Source organism: Talpa europaea (assembly GCF_964194135.1).
Source record: "Talpa europaea genome assembly, chromosome: 12".
Lineage (NCBI taxonomy): Eukaryota > Metazoa > Chordata > Mammalia > Eulipotyphla > Talpidae > Talpa > Talpa europaea.
Window position 1 is genome coordinate 37,087,818 of NC_140079.1, and position 22,728 is coordinate 37,110,545.

The following is a 22,728-nucleotide window of genomic DNA, read 5'->3' on the forward strand; positions in this document are numbered from 1 at the left end:
ATTAGACAGATGGAAAAAATCGATGCACAGTAAAGTTGAGTCACCAAATTCAAAGTCACACAATCCCTGGGATAAAATATTCTGAAACCAGAACCATGTTCTAGTGCCTCCAAAACTTGAAATTCTTTAGCAACATATCTAAAACATAACTTTATACAATGATGAAAACTCAATACATAAAGTGACTTGGTTAATAGGTAAACTGTAAAACACCTTCATACATTAGTCTTCTAAATATCATGATCTTTTCATTTTATTTTTTTTAAGATTATTATTTTTTTAATTTATTTATACAAGCACTGGGTACAGTCAGAAGCGCGGGAGGGTGAGAGAATTCACCAGAGCCAGAGTGGGGAGCAGAGCAGGCAGGACTGAAGTACACTGCTGAGGGGAGCAGCGGGTGGCCGGAGAGGTCTGCGCGCCATGTGGGACCCTCCTCCGGTGGTCGGGGAGCAGCTGGAGATCAAACTGGCGCTGCAGAAGCCGGGCAGCTTCGCAACCCAGCGCTCAACCACTGCGCCATCAGGGGAGGCCCTAAATGTCATGATCTTTATAGTCAGTTCTGCATTTCTATTCTTGTAGGAGAGAAATACAGTATTTAAAAGCATAACTAGACTTTCATGTATTATTTCATTTTGTAACAGAGACATCTTTGTAAACACATTTCAGTGGTAATGTTAAAATTTAAGAATTAAACCTCAGGTCTGTGGTAAAAATAGGAAACAATTATATTTAAAGTAGCGTGATGATATCACTACTAGCATTACTAGCTTATATCTACTTTATTGCTATAAAATTCAGAGATAATTATGACTGGTGGCAGTAAACTACCTCTTGCAAAACAAGGGAACAATAGTGTAGATGACTAAGTTGTTACATGTTGATATCTTACTATCAAAGTGGCTAAGCAGCTATTACAAGGGGCTTCACCAAGTCTCGGTTTTCTAATTCTACCTTGATGTATACTAAATAATATTTTAGGAATGGACATGTCATTCATTAGTAGGTCACCACAACATAGAGTCATTAATATATACAAGAAGACATTAGGTGATATATTTTACAGAATTTTTGTAAGAAAATCATATTTTCCATCTACCCATTTTTTTTCAAAACAAGTTTTTTTTAGGATGAAATAAAATGAACACAACTGAAATTACAAAATAGCAATAGAAATATTACTAGATCATTCAATATATTAAATGTACTAAATGTTAAATGCTTCATTGTGACTTTTCTCATTTATACTTCTAAAAAAAAAAAATTAACCAGCTGAGTCAATGTCTACTATAATGCCTACTTTACAGATCAGGAAACTCAGGCTTAAAGTTTAAGAAACATATAGCATGTCTTAGAGCTACATAATCTCTGTACCAACTGTTCACTTCCTTTGGAACTTTGTTTTCTGAATTCAATTCTACATAGACAGAGTTTCCTTAATATTGGAAAATTTTATAATCATAAGATTACACAGTTAGACTTTTACCATGAGATTCAGTATCATTTTGAAGTACCTGCCTCTAATTCACAACATTTCAATGTATATAAATATCATGTGATGCAATAAATTCCATCACACAGTTGAAACACAATGATAGACAAGCCATTCCAATTCCGTGTTTTGGTTTTCTCATATTAAAAGGGCACTTCTAATATCTGGTGATAATTGTGTCATAAAAATCTAGCAAATATTCAAAAACACTTTGGAAAATTCTAAGTTTCTACACAAGCTAAATTATTAGTATACATCTTCCCCCAAAAAAATCTGTCAAAAAAATCAACATTAAAAACAATAGCCCATGGAAATCAGGAAAGTTATTCCTCTGCATAGAATGGGAAAATTTGGGGTCATGTGTGGGAAGGAATAGGGGAGGTGCTTACTGAGAATTTGGAACTAATTATATAGGTTCAATTTATGAAAGTTTATTGACTTTTATATTATGTGCACTTCTCCGAGGTAGAAAAATTTTAAATAAACAAAAATTGGAATTCTCTTTGACATGAGTTAATAATGAACAAATGTAATATAGTTACATGTAGCCACCCAAAGACACAGCACCATTATTCATGATCATCTCAAACTGCCTACATGTCCATCAAGAGAAAAACTGAAAGCTACCCAAATGTCCATCAAAATAAGTAAAATAATCACATAATAAAATAATCACACTGTATATAGCACTGAGGATAAATGTACTACATACAATACTATAAATGAATCTCTCAAATGTAACATTAACTCAGAGAATGTAAAGACTAATATAAAGAGCACATGAAGCATGATTTGTTTTACAAAAACAGGCAAAACTAATCTATATAGTTATGTGCCTGGTATTTACCAGAGAAGCAAAGCAAAGCCGGGGGGGTGGGGGGTGGAGGGGGGTGGTGAGGAGGTGGGGGAAGTTGATGGATAGCAGTGACTGGATGGCAATATCAGATAGAGTGGAATCTGAGGTATTGGTACTGTTCTGTTTATTGATTAAGGTGCTGGCTATGTGACTGTCTAGTTTGCAGACATTTCATTGAGGTGTAATCTTATCAGTGATTTTTGTATGTGTATTAGACTTTATTTCAAAGTTTTTATAACCTCATAAACATTTAAATTAAAATGGTACTTGACCCACTTCTTAGGTGTTACTCCTTATCCTTTTGCCAAAAACAAGTTATAGAATTACTGCTGATGTTATTAACTTGACAAAAATAGCCAAGTATCTACTACAGGTTAGGTCCTGCTACAGAACAGGACATACATAATAAACAGATCAAAGACTTTGCTTTAATGCAGATTACACTCCAATGGAAGAAATAAAATAAGAAAATAAAATCACAAATAAAAGAATATCAAATAATGTGCAGTAAAACAGTATAGCAGAATAAGGGGATAAAGAATAATTAGATCACTTGAGATATGGTGGTAATGAAAACTTTCCTGAAGAGAATAGATTTAGCTGAAATGTGAATGATAAGAAGACAAGCAATTAAAGGTTTGGGAATAAAGTATTTCAGAGAAAAAGAATAACATCTACCAAACCTCAGGAGGAACAAGTCAGACTTGTTGGAGAAACAGAAAGAGTGGAGGGAGCCCAATGGACTATGGTGGAGGACTATGCCTGCCTTGAGTAGGCTTTGGGGTGATAACATACATCTGAAGGGGTATACTCCTATGCCCCCAAGCCATATACAGTGTTGTAAACCAACTAATGTTATGCCAATGAGAAAGAGAGAAGGTGGGGAGGAAGAGGCAGGAAAGAGAGGGAGAGGAGAGAGAGGAAGGGAAGAGGACAGGAAGGTAGACAGGTAGGCCAATGTGGCTGTAGGTTTGAAATGGGGATTATATGTTATTGGGCTTTTATATAAAATCATTTTCTTTACTGGGTAAAGAATGTTTGCTAAAATGGAAATAAAGCCAAGGAAGATACTATTGTTTGGACTACCAAGGCACTGATGAAGTTGAAACAAGTGAACAGAATCATAATGCTGTGGTACATGGAAGGGAAGGCATGACAATGCATGAGAGGTTTATGAGTGAGAAAAACAGAAGAATGCAGAGTGATTCATAGGTTTTAAATTTGGACAACTACATGAATGGTGATGCCATTTGTTGAAATGGGAAAAAAGGGTAGGGGGGTTGTTTGGGGCTGTCAGGTAGTAGGGAGACAAGAATCAAGAGTTCTGATTGGGAAATTTTTGAGATTCCTACCAATAGACTATCTTCCATCCATCACTGCTGTAAACTCTGATGAACCTTTGCCTAGACCCTGGGCAATAAACTTTCAGGGATTGAAGTCTTTTTTTTTTTTTTTAAGATTTATTTATTTATACAAGAACCAGGGTACAGGCCAGATGCGCAGGAGCGTAAGGGGATTCACCAGAGACAGAGCGGTAAACAGAACAGGCAGACTGATGAAATACACTGCTGAGGGGAGCAGCGGGTGCGACAGGAGAGGTCTGTCATGTCATGTGGGACCCTCACCGGCCCGCAGGGATTGAACCGATGCTGCAGAAGCTGCTGCGGACAGTTTCACAGCACGGTGCTCAACCCCCTGTGCCACCAGGGGAGGCCCTCAGGGACTGAAGTCTTTCCACAAAGTGAAGACAAGGTTTTTCTAGCATCCTGCTTCCTGGGAGCTACAGATCAACCAGAAATCTACGGGGATATATCCAAAAAGCACAGTCATAATAAAAGGACTCTCAGATAACATATCTATGGCAGAAAGCACATAAAACACAATAAAATGAAAAAGTGTTTTTATGCTAGAAAGTTAAGTCACTCCTGGAGAAATCATGTTATTTATAACACTTCTAAAAAATGTTGTTAACTTCTGAGACAAGAATTTCATGATTAGAACTTACCATTAAAAAGTCTATCAATAATGTTGTACCCAGCCCGAAGATCTGATAAGGAAAATTCATAAAACTTGGTCCAACCCTATCAAAAGAAATTTTTAAAATATTAAAAAACTATAAGCAATTTTCAAGCATGTATGTATGCATCATTATCTTTACAATCAAACAGGGCAATATATGCAAAAAAGACAACTTTGAGAATTTTATAACAGAAAATATCTCTAATTTAACAGAAAATTAGTAAAAAATGAATTTTGTGGACCTCCACAAAATGCAAAGGACTTTACAATACAATAGCTTTTTATCATGTAAGTTTTGGTAATATAGTTACGTAAAAAGTGAACAGGTGGGTATAGCAAATTTTTGAACCTACATACTATGTACACACATTTACAGTTTTATAATTTTATACTTCAGAATTGTGAATTTAAACCACAAACAGGAAAACAAATATTTCATAAAAAACTTTAAAGGCCCAAAGGCATACAGCATTGTTTTCTGCATATCTGATCCACAAAGCATTCATGACGGAACTAAATAAAACCATTGACCTACAACTAATACTTACAACGTTTGTATTAAATGAATGTTTATAGATATTTATATGTTGTAGAGAATATAAAATGATTAAAAATTTTAAAATTACTGATATGAATATTGTTAAGGAATATTGATACTTTCATTCATTCTTCATATTAAACACTTATTATATGTCAAACCCTGGGAATATAACAAAACATAAATAATCCCTGCCCTATTTATATAGCTTTCACTAACATACAGGAGAGAAAGGAGGCATGGGATGGAGATAATCACTCAAATATCTGTTTAATTACAAACTGGAATACATTTGATGGAAACATAATTGGTGTATATAAGAAAGAAATCTTGCCTAATCTAAGAAGAAAGGGAAAATCACCCTGGTAGAGTACAGGTGTTAAAAAAAAAAGAAGACTGAAGTAAATAGAGGCTAAGTAATTGGACAATAAAATTAAAGAATTTTTTTACTGGATTTTATTGGAGGGTGAAGATACCAAAAAGAGGTGGAAGAATGACTTGTAAGCTTAAGGCTAATTCAACTGATGATGTTATTCACCCACAAATAGAACACCAAAGGTTACTTTGACATACAACTGAAATAGAGAGGGAGGCTAAAAAAGGGGAAGATAGGGAGAACAGTTGGAGAGCTATGTTGAGAAAGAGCTTGACAGATTCAAAGACCATAAAGAGGTCCAGTTTGACTGAGGTAGAGACAGCTATGGGAAAAGGAGGCTGAAGAAATAGAGGAATCTTTCCTTCTGGACCCAGTTAAGAAATCTGCATAATTTCCCCCAAATAAAACAAAGAGCCATGAGAGGTTTTAAGCAGAGCGGTGGGAAAAAAAACAACTTATATTACATATTAGGAAAATATTTCTGGACTCCACCCACAAAATGGAAGAATCAAAATCAACCTCTCTCCTAAAAACAACTAAAGAATGACGAACTGATACGAGCTCCTGGGAACACCCACACTTTGATCTGGCTGTTCCACAGGTCCTCTCCAAGGAGTTCAAGAGCTGAAGAAAGATCCCATTCTCCACAGTCATCTGCTGTGCTGGGAAAGTCATTCCAGTTGGCCTCCACAGACACCTCCAGGGCTTATCAAAATCCTACTCTGTGCAACAGAGACTCACAGAAACCCCCAGATTAACAGCCTGACCCCAACACCAGCAGTCAGTGCCCTGGGAGTAGACAAAGCCTGAAATGCAAACTTTTTTACAATTTTATTCCCCCAGCCGAAATTCAGAAGGACACAATAGCTTAAGGTGGAAGAGCATCCCACTCAGCCTTTTGGCACCTTACAACATGCACGGGCCACAACACGCTCTATAGCTCCTAGGAGAGCACAGAACTCTAAGTACAAACTGTTTTTTTTTTTTTTCCCCCTGGTTCTTTCTCTCTCTCTCTTTTTTTCTTTTTCTTTCCCCTGAACTACAACTTTAAAGGAGCTAGCCATTCAACACAGACTCCAGGAAGAGCATCCCACCCAGCCTTACAATGTCCCCCAGGGGACCAGGCTAAAACAGCAGCCACCAGCTCCTCAGGAGCTGAGAGTTCTGAATTGCAAACAATTCTTTTTTTTTTTTTCCCTTTCTTCTCCTCTCTTTGTTTTCCTTCTTCTCCATCCTTTTTTCATATTTCTCCTTCCGTTCCTTTCCTTCCTTCCTTCCTTCCTGTTTTCCCAAGTTGCAACCCAGAGGGAACTAACTGTTCAATATAGAAGTGCATCCCACTCAGCCTGCAGGCATCTCCCAGCAGACTGGGCCCTAACTTGGGCCTGGTGATATGGTGTTCCATATATATCAGAGACTTGGCTACCACAGGCTGAAGTTTTGGATTCCATTCCGTGTGGTAGGGGTTGGGCAGGCTGGGACTCCTGGGGAAAAAAAAATCACTGTTCTAATCAGCATCTGCCACAGTAGATGGGAATCAAGATAGATGCTGAGGGAAACCCCTTCCCTCAAGCGCCAGTGGTCCCTGATGCCCTGTATGCATGTCTGCCCCACCTAACCCCTACTGGCATCAGCTAACCAATAGATGCATGCCCAGTGGGGAGCTATAGGAACTGCCCTCATTCAACCCCAGTAGCCCCAGAAGGAGCACCCAGAAGTCCAATCTGCCACAAGTAGAAATCTAGTTGATGGGAGCTGAGGGGGAAGCCATGGGAGTCCCCAACCCTGCCTTGCCCACCAGCCACGGCAACCAAGGCACCAAGAAGATACATCCACACTCCAGTATGAGTGCCAAAAGTTCATGTCCACCAGCAGAATGGTGGTCCTATGTCTAGAACAAACAGGAAAACAAACATCCGGGAGAAAGAAAAATACAAATGGTCAAGCAAGCCCTCGGTGGAACAGTACACTGCAGAAAGAAAGTCAGCCTCTGGAACCCAAGAACACTGATTCAGAAGAATTTCTCTGCCTGAGAGATAAAGAATTCAGAATAACCATAATGAAGAAACTTAGAGCTGAGAGGAAATGTAGAAACCTTAAAGAGTGAAATGAGAAATAAAATCACCGAACAGAAGATTGAGATTGAATCCTTAAAAAAGAAAATAAAGATAACACAGGATGTTAAAAGATCAATGGAGGAGCTAAAAAATTATGAAAAAAGCCACAAAAATAGAATAGATTGAGTGGAAGAATGAATCAGTAATCTCAAAGATACTGATAGAAAAAGAATTGAAAAGGAAAGTGATAGAAAGGAAAAAGAATGAATAAACACTAAGAAATATCTGACACCATGAGAAAAGGAAATGAGAGTTAATAGGAATCCCAGAAGTAGAGAATAATAAGGCAACTGAAAATCTATTCAAGGAAATAATTGAAGAGAATTTACCAAATCTGAAACAGGAAATGAAAACACACAGAAGCTAGAAGGACACCAAACTATCATAATGAAAGGAAAACTACAGCAAGATGCATAATAGTAAAGCTTCTGAAAGTCCAAGACAAACAAAAAATAATGAAGACGACTAGGGGGAAGAAACAGAAAATATATAAAGAAAAACCAATTAGGCTGACATCAGACTTCTTTTAAGAAACACTACAGGCAAGAAGAGAATGAAGCAACATATTCAAAAAACTATAAAAGAAAAAAAATGGCAACCAAGAATACTTTATCCTGCAAAGCTTTCCTTCTTCTATAATGGAAAAATAAGGAACTTCCCAAACAATCTTCAGAAATTCGCTTCTACTAAAAAAATTACAAGAAGTCTTAAAATCTAAAAAGAGGAATGAACAGGAGGAACTGAACAATGTACTGAACAGTACACATAAGTTCACAATAGTACCACAAAACGATGAACAAAATGGCAATCACAGACTCCCATGTATTACCCTAAACATAAATGGACTAAACTCCCCAATAAAAATACAGTAGCATGGTGGATTAGAAAACAGAATCCAACTTTTTCTATTGTCTCCAGAAAACATACCTAACTGCTAAATAAATAAATAAATAAATATTTAAATAATAAATAAATAAATAAATAAATAAATAAATCTTTAAAAAAAATAATAAAGCAATAGGGATTTTCTTACCACCATTAAATAAAAAAAAAACTGGCAACAACAAATGCTGACGAGGATTGGAGGAAAAAGAACTCTCTTACACTGCTGGTGGGAATGCAAACTGGTTCAGTCACCGTGGAAAGCTATATAGAAGTTCCCCAAAACACTAAAAAGTAATCTACCAGATGATCTAATGATTCTACTCCTAGGAAGCTACCAAAAGGACACAAAAAACAATAATTTGAAAGGAAACCTGCACCCCTATGTTTATTGCAGCACTATTTACAATAGCTAAGATACGGAAACAATCTGAATAACCCCAGATGACTGGATCAACTAGATGTGGTATATATACACAATGGAATACTATTCAGCAATCAAAAAGACATGCCATTTGCAGCAACATGTGTGGAGCTAGAAGGGATTATGCTCAGTGAAATAAGACAGAAGGAAAAGGAAAAATATCGAATGGTTTCACTTTTAGGTGGAATGTAGGGAAAACAACCAAAAGGTAAGGGAAAATAAAAGAAAAACTTGCAGGCAAACTATAGATTTGAAGCATACAGCAGGGGTGGGAGAGAAGTCAAACAGGAGAGAAGAGCACAAAGAACTATGATGATGCCTCATGGGTGATATGGCAGTAGTAAATTTATGGGGACTACATGTGACAGAAGAAATCAAATATTGTACAAAAATGAACAACAATGTAAGAATATAAAAAAGTTGGAGCTGGAAGGGATCATGCTCAGGGAAATAAGCCAGAAAGAAAAAGAAAAATACCAGATGGTCTCATTCATAGTAGGAATTTAGAAAACCTAAATAAGGGACCAGGAAAAAGACAAATTATAATAAAGTGAAAATCAACAAGCAACTATAACCCAGAGACACACTACAGGGGGTGGAGGGAAGCAGGATCAAAACAAGGGGAGTGGGAATTGTATGGGAACTATAACCAAGATGAAAATGCATACATTGTGCAAAAATGAAAAATGATGTAAAAAACATAAAATTTAAAAAAATGAAAAAATAATTTAAAAGAAAGAAAAATATTTCCACTGGAAAAGTGGAAAAAAGAAATACATAGGTTTGAAATGTATTTTTGGAAGCAGCAATAAGACTCAATAATAGGAAGTTTGAGAAAGAAAAACACATAAGCACAACTCCTGGGTTTCTAACTTGAAGGAGGTAGGACTCAATGACTTTTAGTGAGAGGGAGACAGCAAAGAAAAATCAGGTACAGGGAATCCAGTCTCTGAACTTGAGATTTGAGCTACAAATCCTAAAAATGTAAACTAGTAATCATTGAGAGCTCATGATTTAATTTAAGAGATGTGAACTTCATAACTACAAATAGCCCAGAAGAGTAACAGAAAAGATTTACATAGATAAATTAATTAGCAATGAACCAAATTATTAAGTAACCCTCACCAAAACTACTAAGTTCTAAAAATATTTAAAAACTGTAAAAAAGGTTAGAATACATCCAAGACATGTTTTTATTTACCTGTGGAATATAATTTCTTCTTTCTTGACATGCAGCATGAAACCATGCAAAACTAAAGAGAGCATGAGCTCGATGTATATTATCTTTTTTGCTAATTTGTTCAGGAGTCCAAGATTCATAAGTTCGCATTAAATTCTTTTTCAAACCTGGAGGTGACTAAAAAAAGAAAAAAAATGAATAAAAACAAGTATATTGTTTAAAATCTTATAAAAATCATTCTTTAACATACTTTAGAATATATTTTACTGAGGAAAATCTTCACTATTACCAAGATTAGTTTAATGTAAAGCTAGTTTTAAACTCTTTATACCTGATAAATCCACTTAATTACAGATCCAAAATAACCTTTTAATTAAAAAAAAATCTATATAGCAAAACATTTAAAGTAAGTTTTATAAGATTACTGAGATATTTTTACTAAAATTAATCATCATTTATAATACAAATATGGTATTGATTACCACAACACAGATGTTTAATTTTCCTATACCTGTTCTCCCAAGCTAAGTAAGTGCTATATGAATTTCCACGAGACCTTCAATATACTATTTACATGTCATGCTATTTTCATATAATCTTCCCTGCACAGTAGTCTACTACAGATAATGTAGTTATTATCTAACATTCCAGGACTCATAAACACAAATTCAAACCAGAATACAAATCTGAATGCTTAGAAAAACGCAGCATTCTGTTTTTTTCTTAAATGCTTTTGACTTAGTGCATACCCAAATTTATACTCTAAAAATGAAAATTTTCATGTTTATCAAACATCTACAGAAAATTATCATAAAATAAGCAAAATTTTTTGAGTATTAGTCAATACAATGTAACATTAATAGGAAACTGAATAACACTTAAAAAATTTCTTTTAATGGCACAATGCAAAAGAGTAATAGGCACCAAATCATGTAGTTGGAGAAAGTATACAAGTATGAACTTACACAAACACAGATACACTAAACTGAAAATTTAGACTTAAAACAATTTCAATATTAATGCAAATAAATTTCAATTAAGTAACTGACATAAAGACAAATCAAAATCTAAGGAAAATAAGAAAAAAGCAAAAAATTCAGTCAACAGGAAAGAATAAAGAAAAGTAAGTTATTAAGTATGGCCAGTTATTTGGGATATATTTTTTTTTTTTTTTTTTTTTTTTATTTGGGATATATTTTTACTGACAACTCTGGCAACCAGTCAAAAGAAGAGAATCGATAATAAAATGCAGATTTAATAAATGTTAAAGATATATGTAAATATATATGGACAATACATGTAGTGTAATTGTTCTGAGCATCTCAATAAAATGCACTATTTTATGTTGACTTTAGAAATAGAAAACAAACACATTTACCAATGCTTTAAATGAAACAGAAATTTCCATAAAATATAATTTAATTATCTCCTAAAATGGGATCCTGGAAAAGGTCGTACTAACTTAAAACATTCAAGAAACAGTTTCCCTCATGAATTAATTCTTCATTTATTGAAATATGTACTGTTTTTTCCTATGTTCCACAAATTAAAAAGTATAAAAAAAGCAAGAGAGGGCCTCCCCTGGTGGCGCAGTGGTTGAGCGCTGGGCTGCGAAGCTGCCCACAGCCTCTGCAGCGCCCGGGAGGAGGGTCCCACATGGTGCACAGAGCTCTCCTGCCACCCGCTGCTCCCCTCAGCAGTGTACTTCGGTCCCTCTGCCTGTTCTGTTCCCTGCTCTGGCTCTGGTGAATTCTCTCACCCTCCCGTGCTTCTGACTGTACCCAGTGCTTGTATAAATAAATAAATAAATCTTTTAAAAACAAAAGGCAAGTGGGCCTCCCCGGTGGCGCAGCGGTAGAGCGCTGGGTTGCGAAGCTGCCCGCGGCCACTGCGGCGCCGGTTCAATCCCCGGCTGCTCCCCGGCCACGGGAGGAGGGTCCCACATGGCACGCAGACCTCTCCTGCCGCCCGCTGCTCCCCTCAGCAGTGTACTTCGGTCCTTCTGCCTGCTCTGCTCCCCGCTCTGGCTCTGGTGAATTCTCTCACCCTCCCGCGCTTCTGACTGTACCCAGTGCATGTGTAAACAAAACAAACAAACAAGCAAACAAATAAAGAAAAACATGCCTCTATTAAAAAAAAAAAAAAAAAAAAAAAGGCAAGAGAAAAAATAGCCCCTTCTCTCATGGCTCATATATTCCAGTTCTAGTATACAGTTCAGTAGAAGAGTATATTGGGACAGTGGCAAGTGAAAAGTCTAGAAAGTTTCATTCTCACCAGACATGACAATGACATTCATTCAATTAACAAATTTTCATATTTTAAATTGTTTTTGCATTCCTGGATTAATGCTTTTCATTTTTTCCCCTTAAATAACTTCTTCAAATGAGAAATGAGATGTACTGATCTAAAATAATAGGTAGAAGGAATGATGTAAAGTAACAGGTAGTTATAAACACCAATAAGACATTTTTCTTGAGAAAAAATGATTGTGTAATTATATTAGACTATAAGAAAAAAATAAGGGAAAAGCTTTATGACATTAGATTTACAATAAACTTGTGGATATGGCATCAAAAGCACAGGCAACAAAAGCAAAAACAAAGTGGGACTATTCACATCATACAGGCAGCAAAGGAAAAAACACAGCAAAAAGACAACCTATGGAATTGGAGAACATATTAGCAAACTGTCCTTTCAAATAAGGGGGTAATATCCAGAGACTAACATCTTTGGAAGGAATGTATTTATCTCCTAAAACACAACAACAACAACAAAATACACTTAAAAATGGGCAAAGAACTTCAATAGACAATTCTCCAAAGAAATTTATTTTGCTAGATAGCAAGCATATGAAAATGCTAAACATCACTGATCATTAAGGAACTTCAAATCAAAACCACAGTGAGATTTCAGCTCATACCATTAGGATGGTTACCATGAAAAGAAAAAAAGAATAGAAGTGTTGGCAAGGATGCAAAGAAACTGTGTGCTGTTGGTAGGAAGGTAAATGGTGTGCCACAGAGGAAAACAGTATGGAGGGTCCTCAAAAAGTTAAAAATAGTAATACCAGGCCTCCCCTGGTGGTGCAGCGGTCGAGCGCTGGGCTGCCAAGCTGCCCGCAGCCTCTGCAGTGCTGATTCAATCCCCGGCAGCCTGAGAGGGTCCCACATGGTGCGACAGACCTCTCCTGCTGCGCCCTCTGCTCCCCTCAGCAGTGTATTTCTTAGTCAGCCTGCCTGTGCTGTTTCCTGCTCTGGTGAATTCTCTCACCCTCCCGCGCTTCTGCCTGTACCCAGTGCTTGTATAAATAAACAAATAAATCTTTAGGGAAAATAAATAAATTAAATAAATAAATAAATAGATAAATAAATAGATAAATAAATAAATAAAAATAGTAATACCATTGTGATCCACCAAACCTACTTGTGGAAATATATCCAAAAAATTAAAAATAGAATCTGGCCCATACCTTCATTATTCATAACAACCCAAGAGGTGGAATACCTAAATAATTTGGACTAACGAATGGACAAAGACATGGCATACACCTACAATGGCATGTTATTAAGCCTTAAAAAAAAAATCCCGTCATGTACTACAACTTGGATGAAACTTAAGGATATAATGACAAGTAAAACAAGACAATCACAAAAAGACAATGCATGATTCCACTTCTATGAAGTATCTGAAGTAGTAAACTCATAGAAACAGAAAGCAAAATGGTAGTTGCCAGGGTAGATGGAAAGGGAAATGGCATTTTCTTTTTAAAGGACAGTCTCAGTTTCGCAAAATGAAGTATCTATAGATATCTGTTGTACAATGAGATACATAATGTTAACACTACTAGAGTGTACATTTAAAAACAGAATGATAACAGCAAAAAAAACAAGTAATCTCAAGTAAAATTTGGTTTTTTAAAAGATTTATTTATGCATACAAGAACTGGGGTACAGGTCAGAGGTGTGGGGGGGCTGAGAGGATTCAGAGAAAGTGGGGAACAGAACAGGCAGATCTACTGAAATATACTGCTGAGGCACAGCAGACCTCTGTAAGTAAAATTTGAAAGGAAATTTTAAATGTATCTTTACAAATATACTATTACTTATGGATATTCTACCTCAACTAACTATAAAGGGTAGTTTTTGTGTGTATAATAGATGATTGTTTACAGAGCTTTAAAATGCATGTAGTGTAATTATACAACTAGCTAAGTTTTTAGTCTTCTTACCTCATAGGTTATCTTCAAACTTGACTGCAATAAAATAGGAGTGAAGTTCGGATGAACTTCTGCAGTAAGCCAAAGACGAAAGGTATCTTTAGGTTGAAGAGTGTTTAATTCCTAATTTATAAAAAAAAATAAATAAATAAAAATCTACTTAAATATGCACACAAATATCCACTCAAGCATTATTGATATTTTTTCTTAAAATCTTTCCTGATATAATTCTTAAAGTTCTGTTCATATTTTCTATAAATTACCATCTTCTCTATTACTAATTTAGTGTGATAGATAAAACTTGGAGCTAGGCAAAATGGGCTGGAATCCAATTCTGCCACTTATTTGCTGTATGACTTGGGCTCTATGACTTGCATCAGTGCTCGGCAATGATAGTTAAGTGTTACTTATGTCACAGGACTGTACAAAACACTTCAAAAAGTGCCTGATACATAGTAAGTACATAACAGGTGTGAGTGGAAATGCCTATAACTAACTACCAGCCATCTTCAGGCTTGCACATTTTCAGTGCTTCAATTCAAGCTTTCACAAGATTTTCAATTCAAGCTTTTACATAATGATATCAATTCCTTTATTCACAATTTTAGTGTTTCCTGTTGCCTATAATATGAATTTAAAACCTCAGTAAATTCATCTACCCATGCTGTATTGAGATTTTATTGCCTCTGTCTTTATTCATCTTTTTCTTTGTTATTCTCTTGTAGCCTGACAAGTTCTTAGTCATCTATAAAAATGCAAATTAAGTATCCTGTCTGAAAGGAATATCTTCTCTAACTCTTCACTACCACAATCCCAAGCAGAACTAATCACTGATGGCATTTTGTAATCCCTCTCCTATAATAGGCATCATACTACAACACAGTTATTAATGTGTTCTGTCTCTTCTAAACTTATTTCCTAGAGAACAGGTACAAATTTTGTATGTAACCACTGCTAAGGAAAATTTCAGGCTTTTTTCTGTATTCAGCAAGTGTTTGTAGAATGGTTGAATGAGTACTTCAAAAGAAATACTGGTAAGTCTAAGAGAAAGTAAAGTCTAAAAGTTATTTGAAAAAATATAATCTATACCTCATACTAATGCTCATTATTAATGTAAGATGTAGAGGTAAGATGACCAAAAAAGGCAAAACAATTGGTCATGAAAACATTGTGCTTGTGCTGTAAATTATTTAAATGCATACACACACACACACACACACATACACACATATATATCTAGACCTTATTTAAAATGTAAGATTTATATAAAACGTTTCCTTGGGTTAGCATATTTTTTAAAAAATGTTAGACAATATATTTTTGATACAGCTGGATTTAAAATAAATTATTAATGTGTATTGAAACAATTCATCCAAACTTCCCAAAATATATTAAAATATTTTTCAAAACTTTTATAATATAATCTACTTTATATGCTTGGAAAAGTTTTAATGAAGATTGCTTCCAAAGTAATAACTGAAATTATGGATGCCGTAGATTAATAGCTATCAATCTATTATTTTGGAACAGAAAGCAGGATTCAAGTATTCATAAGTCTTCTTAGTACGTTTTAAAACATAAGATTCATCAGAAATGAATTTTATATTTTTGCAAATTAGTGATTTATAGAAAACTGTAATAATGAAATTACACTAATACTCATACACACCTCAGTTCTCAATTCCTTTATCTACTTTTGATTACAAGCAATGAATCATCATGGTCCAACAATGTCAATCATTAACTCATTCATCAAAGATTTCAGTTTTGTGTAAGGTGCTACAGTTGCCTTTGATTAGGACTACAGAAATTTTCAACACATCACAACTAGGCTAATGCCTCCCTCAATCCACTCTAATCCACCTCATTCTGTTATGAATACTACTTCTGCCAGATTCATTAAATTAATCCATTATTAACTCCCCTGCTATGAAATTACCCTGACTATGTCCTGGGACAAGAATTCCAGGCTTATCTGCATGGTTCTCATGGCAGTAGGCAACCTAGCCCCCTTCTGGCCATTTAACTCCATGCCCCACACTGTCCAGCCTGGCCTTTCCCATACTTCATGCCCATCTTCATTTCTGAAATAGGCATGCACACCTCCACCACCATGCCCTCCACTCCCGCCCTGTTTAGTTTTCAGGAAATAGCATTCAGATAATGTTTCAGATGCTTACAACCATATCCATCTTTCCAGGTTTACATTTAAAACCCACCCATCAATTTCGCCTGTCTGAAGGCATCCAGCTAAATGTAATGATTGCTTCATTAATTTCCTTAGCACTTAGGAAGTTCTCCCTCTGCCTGCTCTGCATCTTTTTCCCCCTTACAGACATAACAGGAGCAGAAAGACAAAGTAATGCTGTGTCTACAATCCTTTCAGTTCTGGTAATTTTTTGCCTTCCCTTAAATGTCTTTAAAGAGGAGAGATTTCTATATAAGTCCTATTAAAAGGTTAATCTTGTTTTCTACAAATGTACATATTTAAGAATATTTGAGATTATAAATTATTTCTCATCAAGCACTATTTTTAAAAAAGTATCATAAATAATGCATGAAATTTTAATACTGATGTTCCATGGGCTTGACTGAATTGAGTATATTAGGTTATTTGCACAGTATTTATCTGTATCTACCTTTTCCAGAACTGGTAGCCAAGATACCACAAGATGTAAGTTCTTCAAACAGAGCCAATCTCCATTGCGGGCACATTCTTTTAGCATTTGAATTGCTATATCAGCTTGACCTTGACCCATGGCAACCTGCAAAATCAAAAACAAAAACCGAAATATCTGAAAACATGTTGCAACATAAGAGATACAGACTATATTGTCATACATATTAAATTAACTCAATTACTGTAATCAGGGTTCTAAATTTTTAATAAGAAATATCAGACTGTTCCCATTTGCAGCAATTTTTTGCTTTTGTCCTAATATCAATAACAGATTTTTAATCTTTGCCTATTATTAAAAATACTGTATTATTATAGGCTTACAAGTTAAAGAAGAGAATAAAGAAGTATTAAATACCTTTATTTCTCATACAAATATTTCCTATAGTACTTGCCCAAAGATGGACCTTAAAAAAAGAACTAGTGCTTTTTGTTAACTATCATCTTGTTGAATTACTTGTAGCATGTAACATTAACTCTACCACTTACTTAGTATTTACTTCTCTGTTAATTTTCCAACACTGCACATTTTTAGCTCTTAAGCTACTAGTCCATTCAACTGTGTTTTCCTAACACTTCATTAGCTAGCAAATCCAACATATTGATGTGCCTACAGACTCCACACTCTCATACTCAACCTCGACTCCTCTTTAGCTTCTCAGAGAGAAAGCAGGGAGAAGATAGAGAAGAAATAGAGAGAGAGGAAGGGTGGACAAGAAAGGCTGAGAGGTAATGAGAACCCTGATGTCTCACTGGAAAACCATTCCAATTATTCCAATCCCTATGGTCTATCTGCACGAGGACATACATGTAGTGAATAGGACACTTTATAAAATAGAAAAATTCCAAGCATTAAAAGTATTCTAGAATAGCCAAAATAATCTAGATAATGAACTTATTATGAGGCTTCTGTATTATTTAAATGCTGGCTAAAATTCTATAACAGGTTTAGTCAAGAATCTAAAAGGACCACTTACCACGTCTAAACTATGTTTTTTAAAGGTAATTTATCTGAAACTTACACAGCTGTATCTGTGTATATAATTTACAAATATATATGTGTATATAATATATACATATTTGAGTGAATCCTATTTCAAATTTTATTTTGGGGACCTAATCAAACACTTTAAAGAGCACTGCTATTATAGATTCATTCAAGTCACGGTGATTTTTCTTTCATAACAAATACAAGACAGCGTTTCATTGGTTTTAGTTGACTTTCACAGGTATTGATTTTATTTTTCAATTAGACTACAAAGTCTTTGAGAAAGGGAACCATGTCTAATTCACTGCACACTGGAGCATGCAACAAACCAGGTACTAAATACTGACATATTGATTTTATTTTTAAGTTTTCAAGGTCTAACCTGGAACTAAGTATAAAGGACAGATGAAGTAAATACTGGGAGAATTACTTTAACATACATATTAGTTTGCCATTACTAGAATGCAGGAAAAAAATGAAGGCCTATACAACAGAAACAAAGAAAGATTAAGTTTTTACTGCGCTGAAACGTTAGGTAAAAATAGGTTACTCAAAATTTTCCATTAGACAAAAATTATATGAGAAGAATTTAAGAGTCATGAAACCTGAAAACATTCACTATTAAAAAAATGTTAAAAAAACATAACAGCAAAATGTCAAGATGATGATAGCTCACACCTCCTCCCACTAAAACACATTTTCCTGATTTAAAAATTAATTATTTGCATTAAGAACAAATTTTCCTGCATGTGTAGCATAACATTAAAAAATTAAATAACTGGAAAATTATCAATAAATCTGTGCAGGGCCTCCCCTGGTGGTGCAGCAGTTGAGCACTGGGCTGCGAAGCTGCCTGCAGCCTCTGCAACGCCGGTTCCATCCCCAGCCACCGGCGAGGGTCCCACATGGCGTGACAGACCTCTCCTGCAGTGCCTGCTGCTCCCTTCAGCAGTGCATTTCGTCACTCTGCCTGTTCTGTTCCCCGCTCTGGCTCTGGTGAATTCTCTCACCCTCCTGCGCTTCTGACTGTACCCAGTGCTTGTATAAATAAATAAATAAATCTTTTAAAAAATAAATAAATCTGTGCATAAAGATTTTACTACATTAAACAATTTTGCAAGTGCAACACTCAAAACTCCACAGGTTTAACTACTATGAATGTAAATAGTTTAATTTACCAAAGTCACTGCAAAGAGAAAAACCTCTAGAAAAAGACTCCTCTTCCTGAAAACACCTCACTACTCTGATTGAATGAAATCCCCTACAGTCAAACAGCACAAACATGCCCTGCCAGGCCAACTCTGTTATTCTATCTTCTGCTTATTTGCCTCAAACACTCTTAATTTTCAATTTTGGGTTGCTATCAAGTATTTGCTTACATTACTATTAATTATTTTCTTCCAAAGAATTTTTTGTTTATTCATTTGTCAAAGACAGATATTAATTAGTGAATTTCAAACTTGCATGCAAACTGAATTGAAAAAGGTAATCTGAACAAATGAAACTTCCAAATTCACCCTAAGAAAAAGTAGCAATATATTAAATAAATTTCACTCAAAATTTTAGGTATTTCTTGCATTTCAGTTTTGCAGGTAATTACTGCTATGATTTATTATAAAAGTAACTGAGTAAAAAGGTTTTAGTTATCCTCAAAATATAAACAAATATATTCATTTCCTATTCTTTGTTTCTATGGTTTCTGTACCTTTTCTCTTTACTCAGGTAAATTGTTTTACAACACAGATCCTGCTATAACAAATTATCAAAGCTCTATGCCCTAAAATAAGACAAAATCATTATTAGATTTCTGGAGGTCATACGTCTTACTGGTCTAAAATCAAGGTGTCTGAATTTGAAAATAAAGGTAGTAACACAGAGCTGGATTATTTCTGGACGTGCAGAAAGAATCTTGTAGATTCTTTTAGGTCTCAGCTCTAGAAAATACTCTCCTGTGTTCATGGACCTTCCTCCACCTTCAAAACCAGCAGCACAACACCTCCCCATCTCTGTCCTCTGCCTCCACTGTCACCTCCCCCCTTTTATAAGGACATAAGGAGCCAGTGATTATATCAGGCCCACTTGTAGGCTCTCTCCAGCTCAAGATGCTTAATTACACCTGCGAAGTTTCTTTTGCCAGGTAAGGTACCAAATTCACAGGTTCTGGGGATCAAAATGTGGACAGTTTTGGGGGGAGGGGGCATTATTTGGCCTAAAACAAGAAAAAATCGTGTCAGGTCCACTAACAGGATCAATTATGGCAGGAAAACACTAAGAACAAAGACAGCTATGTGATATGTACCGACCTGGTGATAACACTCTCCGCTTCTCTCGGCATTAGCTAGCTCTTGAAGTTCCTGAGAAGGATCAGCACCCGGGGAAATAATGATTAAGATGGGTTCAATTTCTAGTGTCTCTTTGTACAGACGTTTGAGATTTAGAGGAAGTGGGGACAACTCTTTCAGTCCTAAAGATACATAAATGAAGTTAAAAATAAAAATTAGCATGCATCAGGAAACATTGTCTATTAAAACTAACCACATGCTAGGTAATAGAGAATACCTTGGTGTAATATTATACCTTGCATATACATATAAGGCTTTCTTACTAAAAATAACTGCCACTTATTGAATGCTTCAGGTGCCAGGATTGTTTTTCAGTGCTCTACATATCATCTAGGTGTGAAGGCCACAGTGCAGGATCTCTATGATTCGAGCAGACGGGTGAAGAAGGAGTCCTGGGCCTTCAGTGGCTTTTTCAGGCTTTTATTGTCATTTTACCAGGTACATGACAGGCGGGGGTGCCAGGGGTCCAGGAGGCAGGTAAGCCTCCTGGGCCCCTGGTGAATCTTCACTCTGTCTGGGGTCTCCAGTGTTCTCTCCTGGTCTTGTTCTCTCTCTGTTGCTTCTCTTTCGTTCTGCTGCTTGCTTGTTCTCCTTCTGGTGTTTCTGGCGTCCCTGTGACACCACTCTTATAAGCCCTGCCTCAGCCCAGGTGAACCCACTACCTAGGCCCACACTGTACTCCAGGTGCCCGCCATCAGGCATGCATTCAAGACCGCAGGGATCCATCATCAATCCTAATAGCGGGAGGGCAGAAGTCTGAAAATTACTTACCCTACAACTAGGTATCTTAAATTTTTTTAATTATTATTTTTTTAATTATCTATATTTTTACATCATTTTTCATTTTTGTATAATGTATGCATTTTCAACTTGCTTATAGCCCCCATACAATTCCCACCCCCTCTTGTTTTGATCCTATACTCTCCTCCCTGCCCCCAGTGTGTTTCTGGTTTACAGTTGCTTGTTGATTTTGATTTTTACTTTATGATAATTAGTCTTGTTCCTGGTCCCTTATTTAGGTTTTCTAAATTCCAGCTATGAATGAGACCAACCCAAATGCCCAAAAATAGATGATAGGATCAAGAAGATGTGGTAGGGCCTCCCTGGTGGCACAGTGGTTGAGCACTTGGGTTGCGAAGCTGCCCGAAGCCTCCGCGGCGCCGGTTCGATCCCTGGCTGCTCCCGAGCCACGGGAGGAGGGTCCCACATGGCGCACAGACCTCTCCTGCCGCCCTCTGCTCCCCTCAGCAGTGTACTTTGGTCCTTCTGCCTGCTCTGCTCCCCGCTCTGGCTCTGGTGAATTCTCTCACCCTCCCACGCTTCTGACTGTACCCAGTGCTTGTATAAATAAATAAATAAATATTTAAAAATAAATAAATAAATAAAATAAAATACAACTAAAGTGCTTGAGGTGGGGTGATGAAAACTTTAAAAAAAAAAAAAAGAAGTGGTACATATACACAATGGAATATTACTCAGCAATCAAAAAAGATAAACTCATGCAATTTGCAACAACATGGATGGAGCTAGAAGGGATCAGGCTCAGTGAAATAAGCCAGAAAGAAAAAGAAAAATAACAACCAGGTCTCTTAATTACCAACTTAACAGATGCAGAAATACACAATCAGCATTATTGCAGTCTTAATATGGTTCTCTTCCTACAAGAGAAGACTAAATACAATCATCCATCTATATAGCTTTCATTCATTTATATAACTTCAGTGACTCTCCTGTGCCATGCATATGAGGAATCAGATTTCACCAGTAAAAAAATTCACTGTTATAATATAGGATAAAGTTATTTCTATATCAATTCATGAAAAGAGAAAAAAGTGTTACAAAATGAAAACAATACTTAGTTTGGAGACTGGAATATACAGCTGTCTGTATAATGTTTGCTTGTAGAGTGATACACATCACTAAAATGCACTGTCTCAGTTTCCTCAAGTATAAAACAGGGATAAAACAATTCATATCTCATTTGTGGGTAAAAATAGGCTATGTTAGTGAAAATATATTCCATTTATTCATCACCTACTCTACACTAAGCATTATTAGGGGTAGTTTATTTTACTTGTAAAGAAACTAATACCTAATACCAGGTGAAATCTACCCCAATAGCCACTTAAAACTGATGAGTTGCTTTTAGAGTCATATTTTGTGAATTTTATTTTTACATTTAAATTGCTAACATCCCGTTTTGAGCTCTAATTTATAAGAAGTCTTATGCACTTATTGCAATGAAATATAAAATGGTTTCATTCAATCAATCATACTAGGCCAATTAAATGTACTGTGCAATATGATAAAGTGTATCAAAAGTCTAAAAAATGTATGGCCTTTTAGTCATTTAAGAAATAATTCAGGACATGAAGGCAGAAGCATGTGAAAGGACTTTCATTCTAGTTGTAGATATTAGTTAAAAACTATGGGAAAGATGTTAAGTGATTGTTTGTTTTTAGTTATCCAGAAGCACAGGTTCACTATGAAAAACAAAGAAGGAAGAAGGACACTTGTACAGACACAAGTGGGCAGAAAGAGCTGCCCCGAAAGGGACAGGTTTGCCAAAGAGAGGCCTGCATAGAAAGACATTGTTTTTAACAATGTCTTAATTCCGCATA

The 22,728-nt window shown here is 35.8% G+C and overlaps 1 protein-coding gene across 2 annotated transcripts in view; it reads right to left on the reverse strand.

Moving 5' to 3' along the window:
- Positions 1–22,728, reverse strand: part of DYNC2H1 (dynein cytoplasmic 2 heavy chain 1) — a gene marked incomplete at its 3' end in the record, with an annotated part of 284,138 nt that overhangs the window by 87,150 nt on the left and 174,260 nt on the right. For both annotated transcript variants that reach the window (XM_084249306.1, XM_084249305.1), the window contains 5 exons: positions 20,069–20,229; positions 16,740–16,865; positions 14,113–14,223; positions 9,906–10,061; positions 4,354–4,429 (listed from right to left, as the gene is read on the reverse strand). In XM_084249306.1, coding sequence (XP_084105432.1) covers positions 4,354–4,429; positions 9,906–10,061; positions 14,113–14,223; positions 16,740–16,865; positions 20,069–20,229 — 630 coding nt within the window. The remainder of the gene's footprint in view (positions 1–4,353; positions 4,430–9,905; positions 10,062–14,112; positions 14,224–16,739; positions 16,866–20,068; positions 20,230–22,728) is intronic.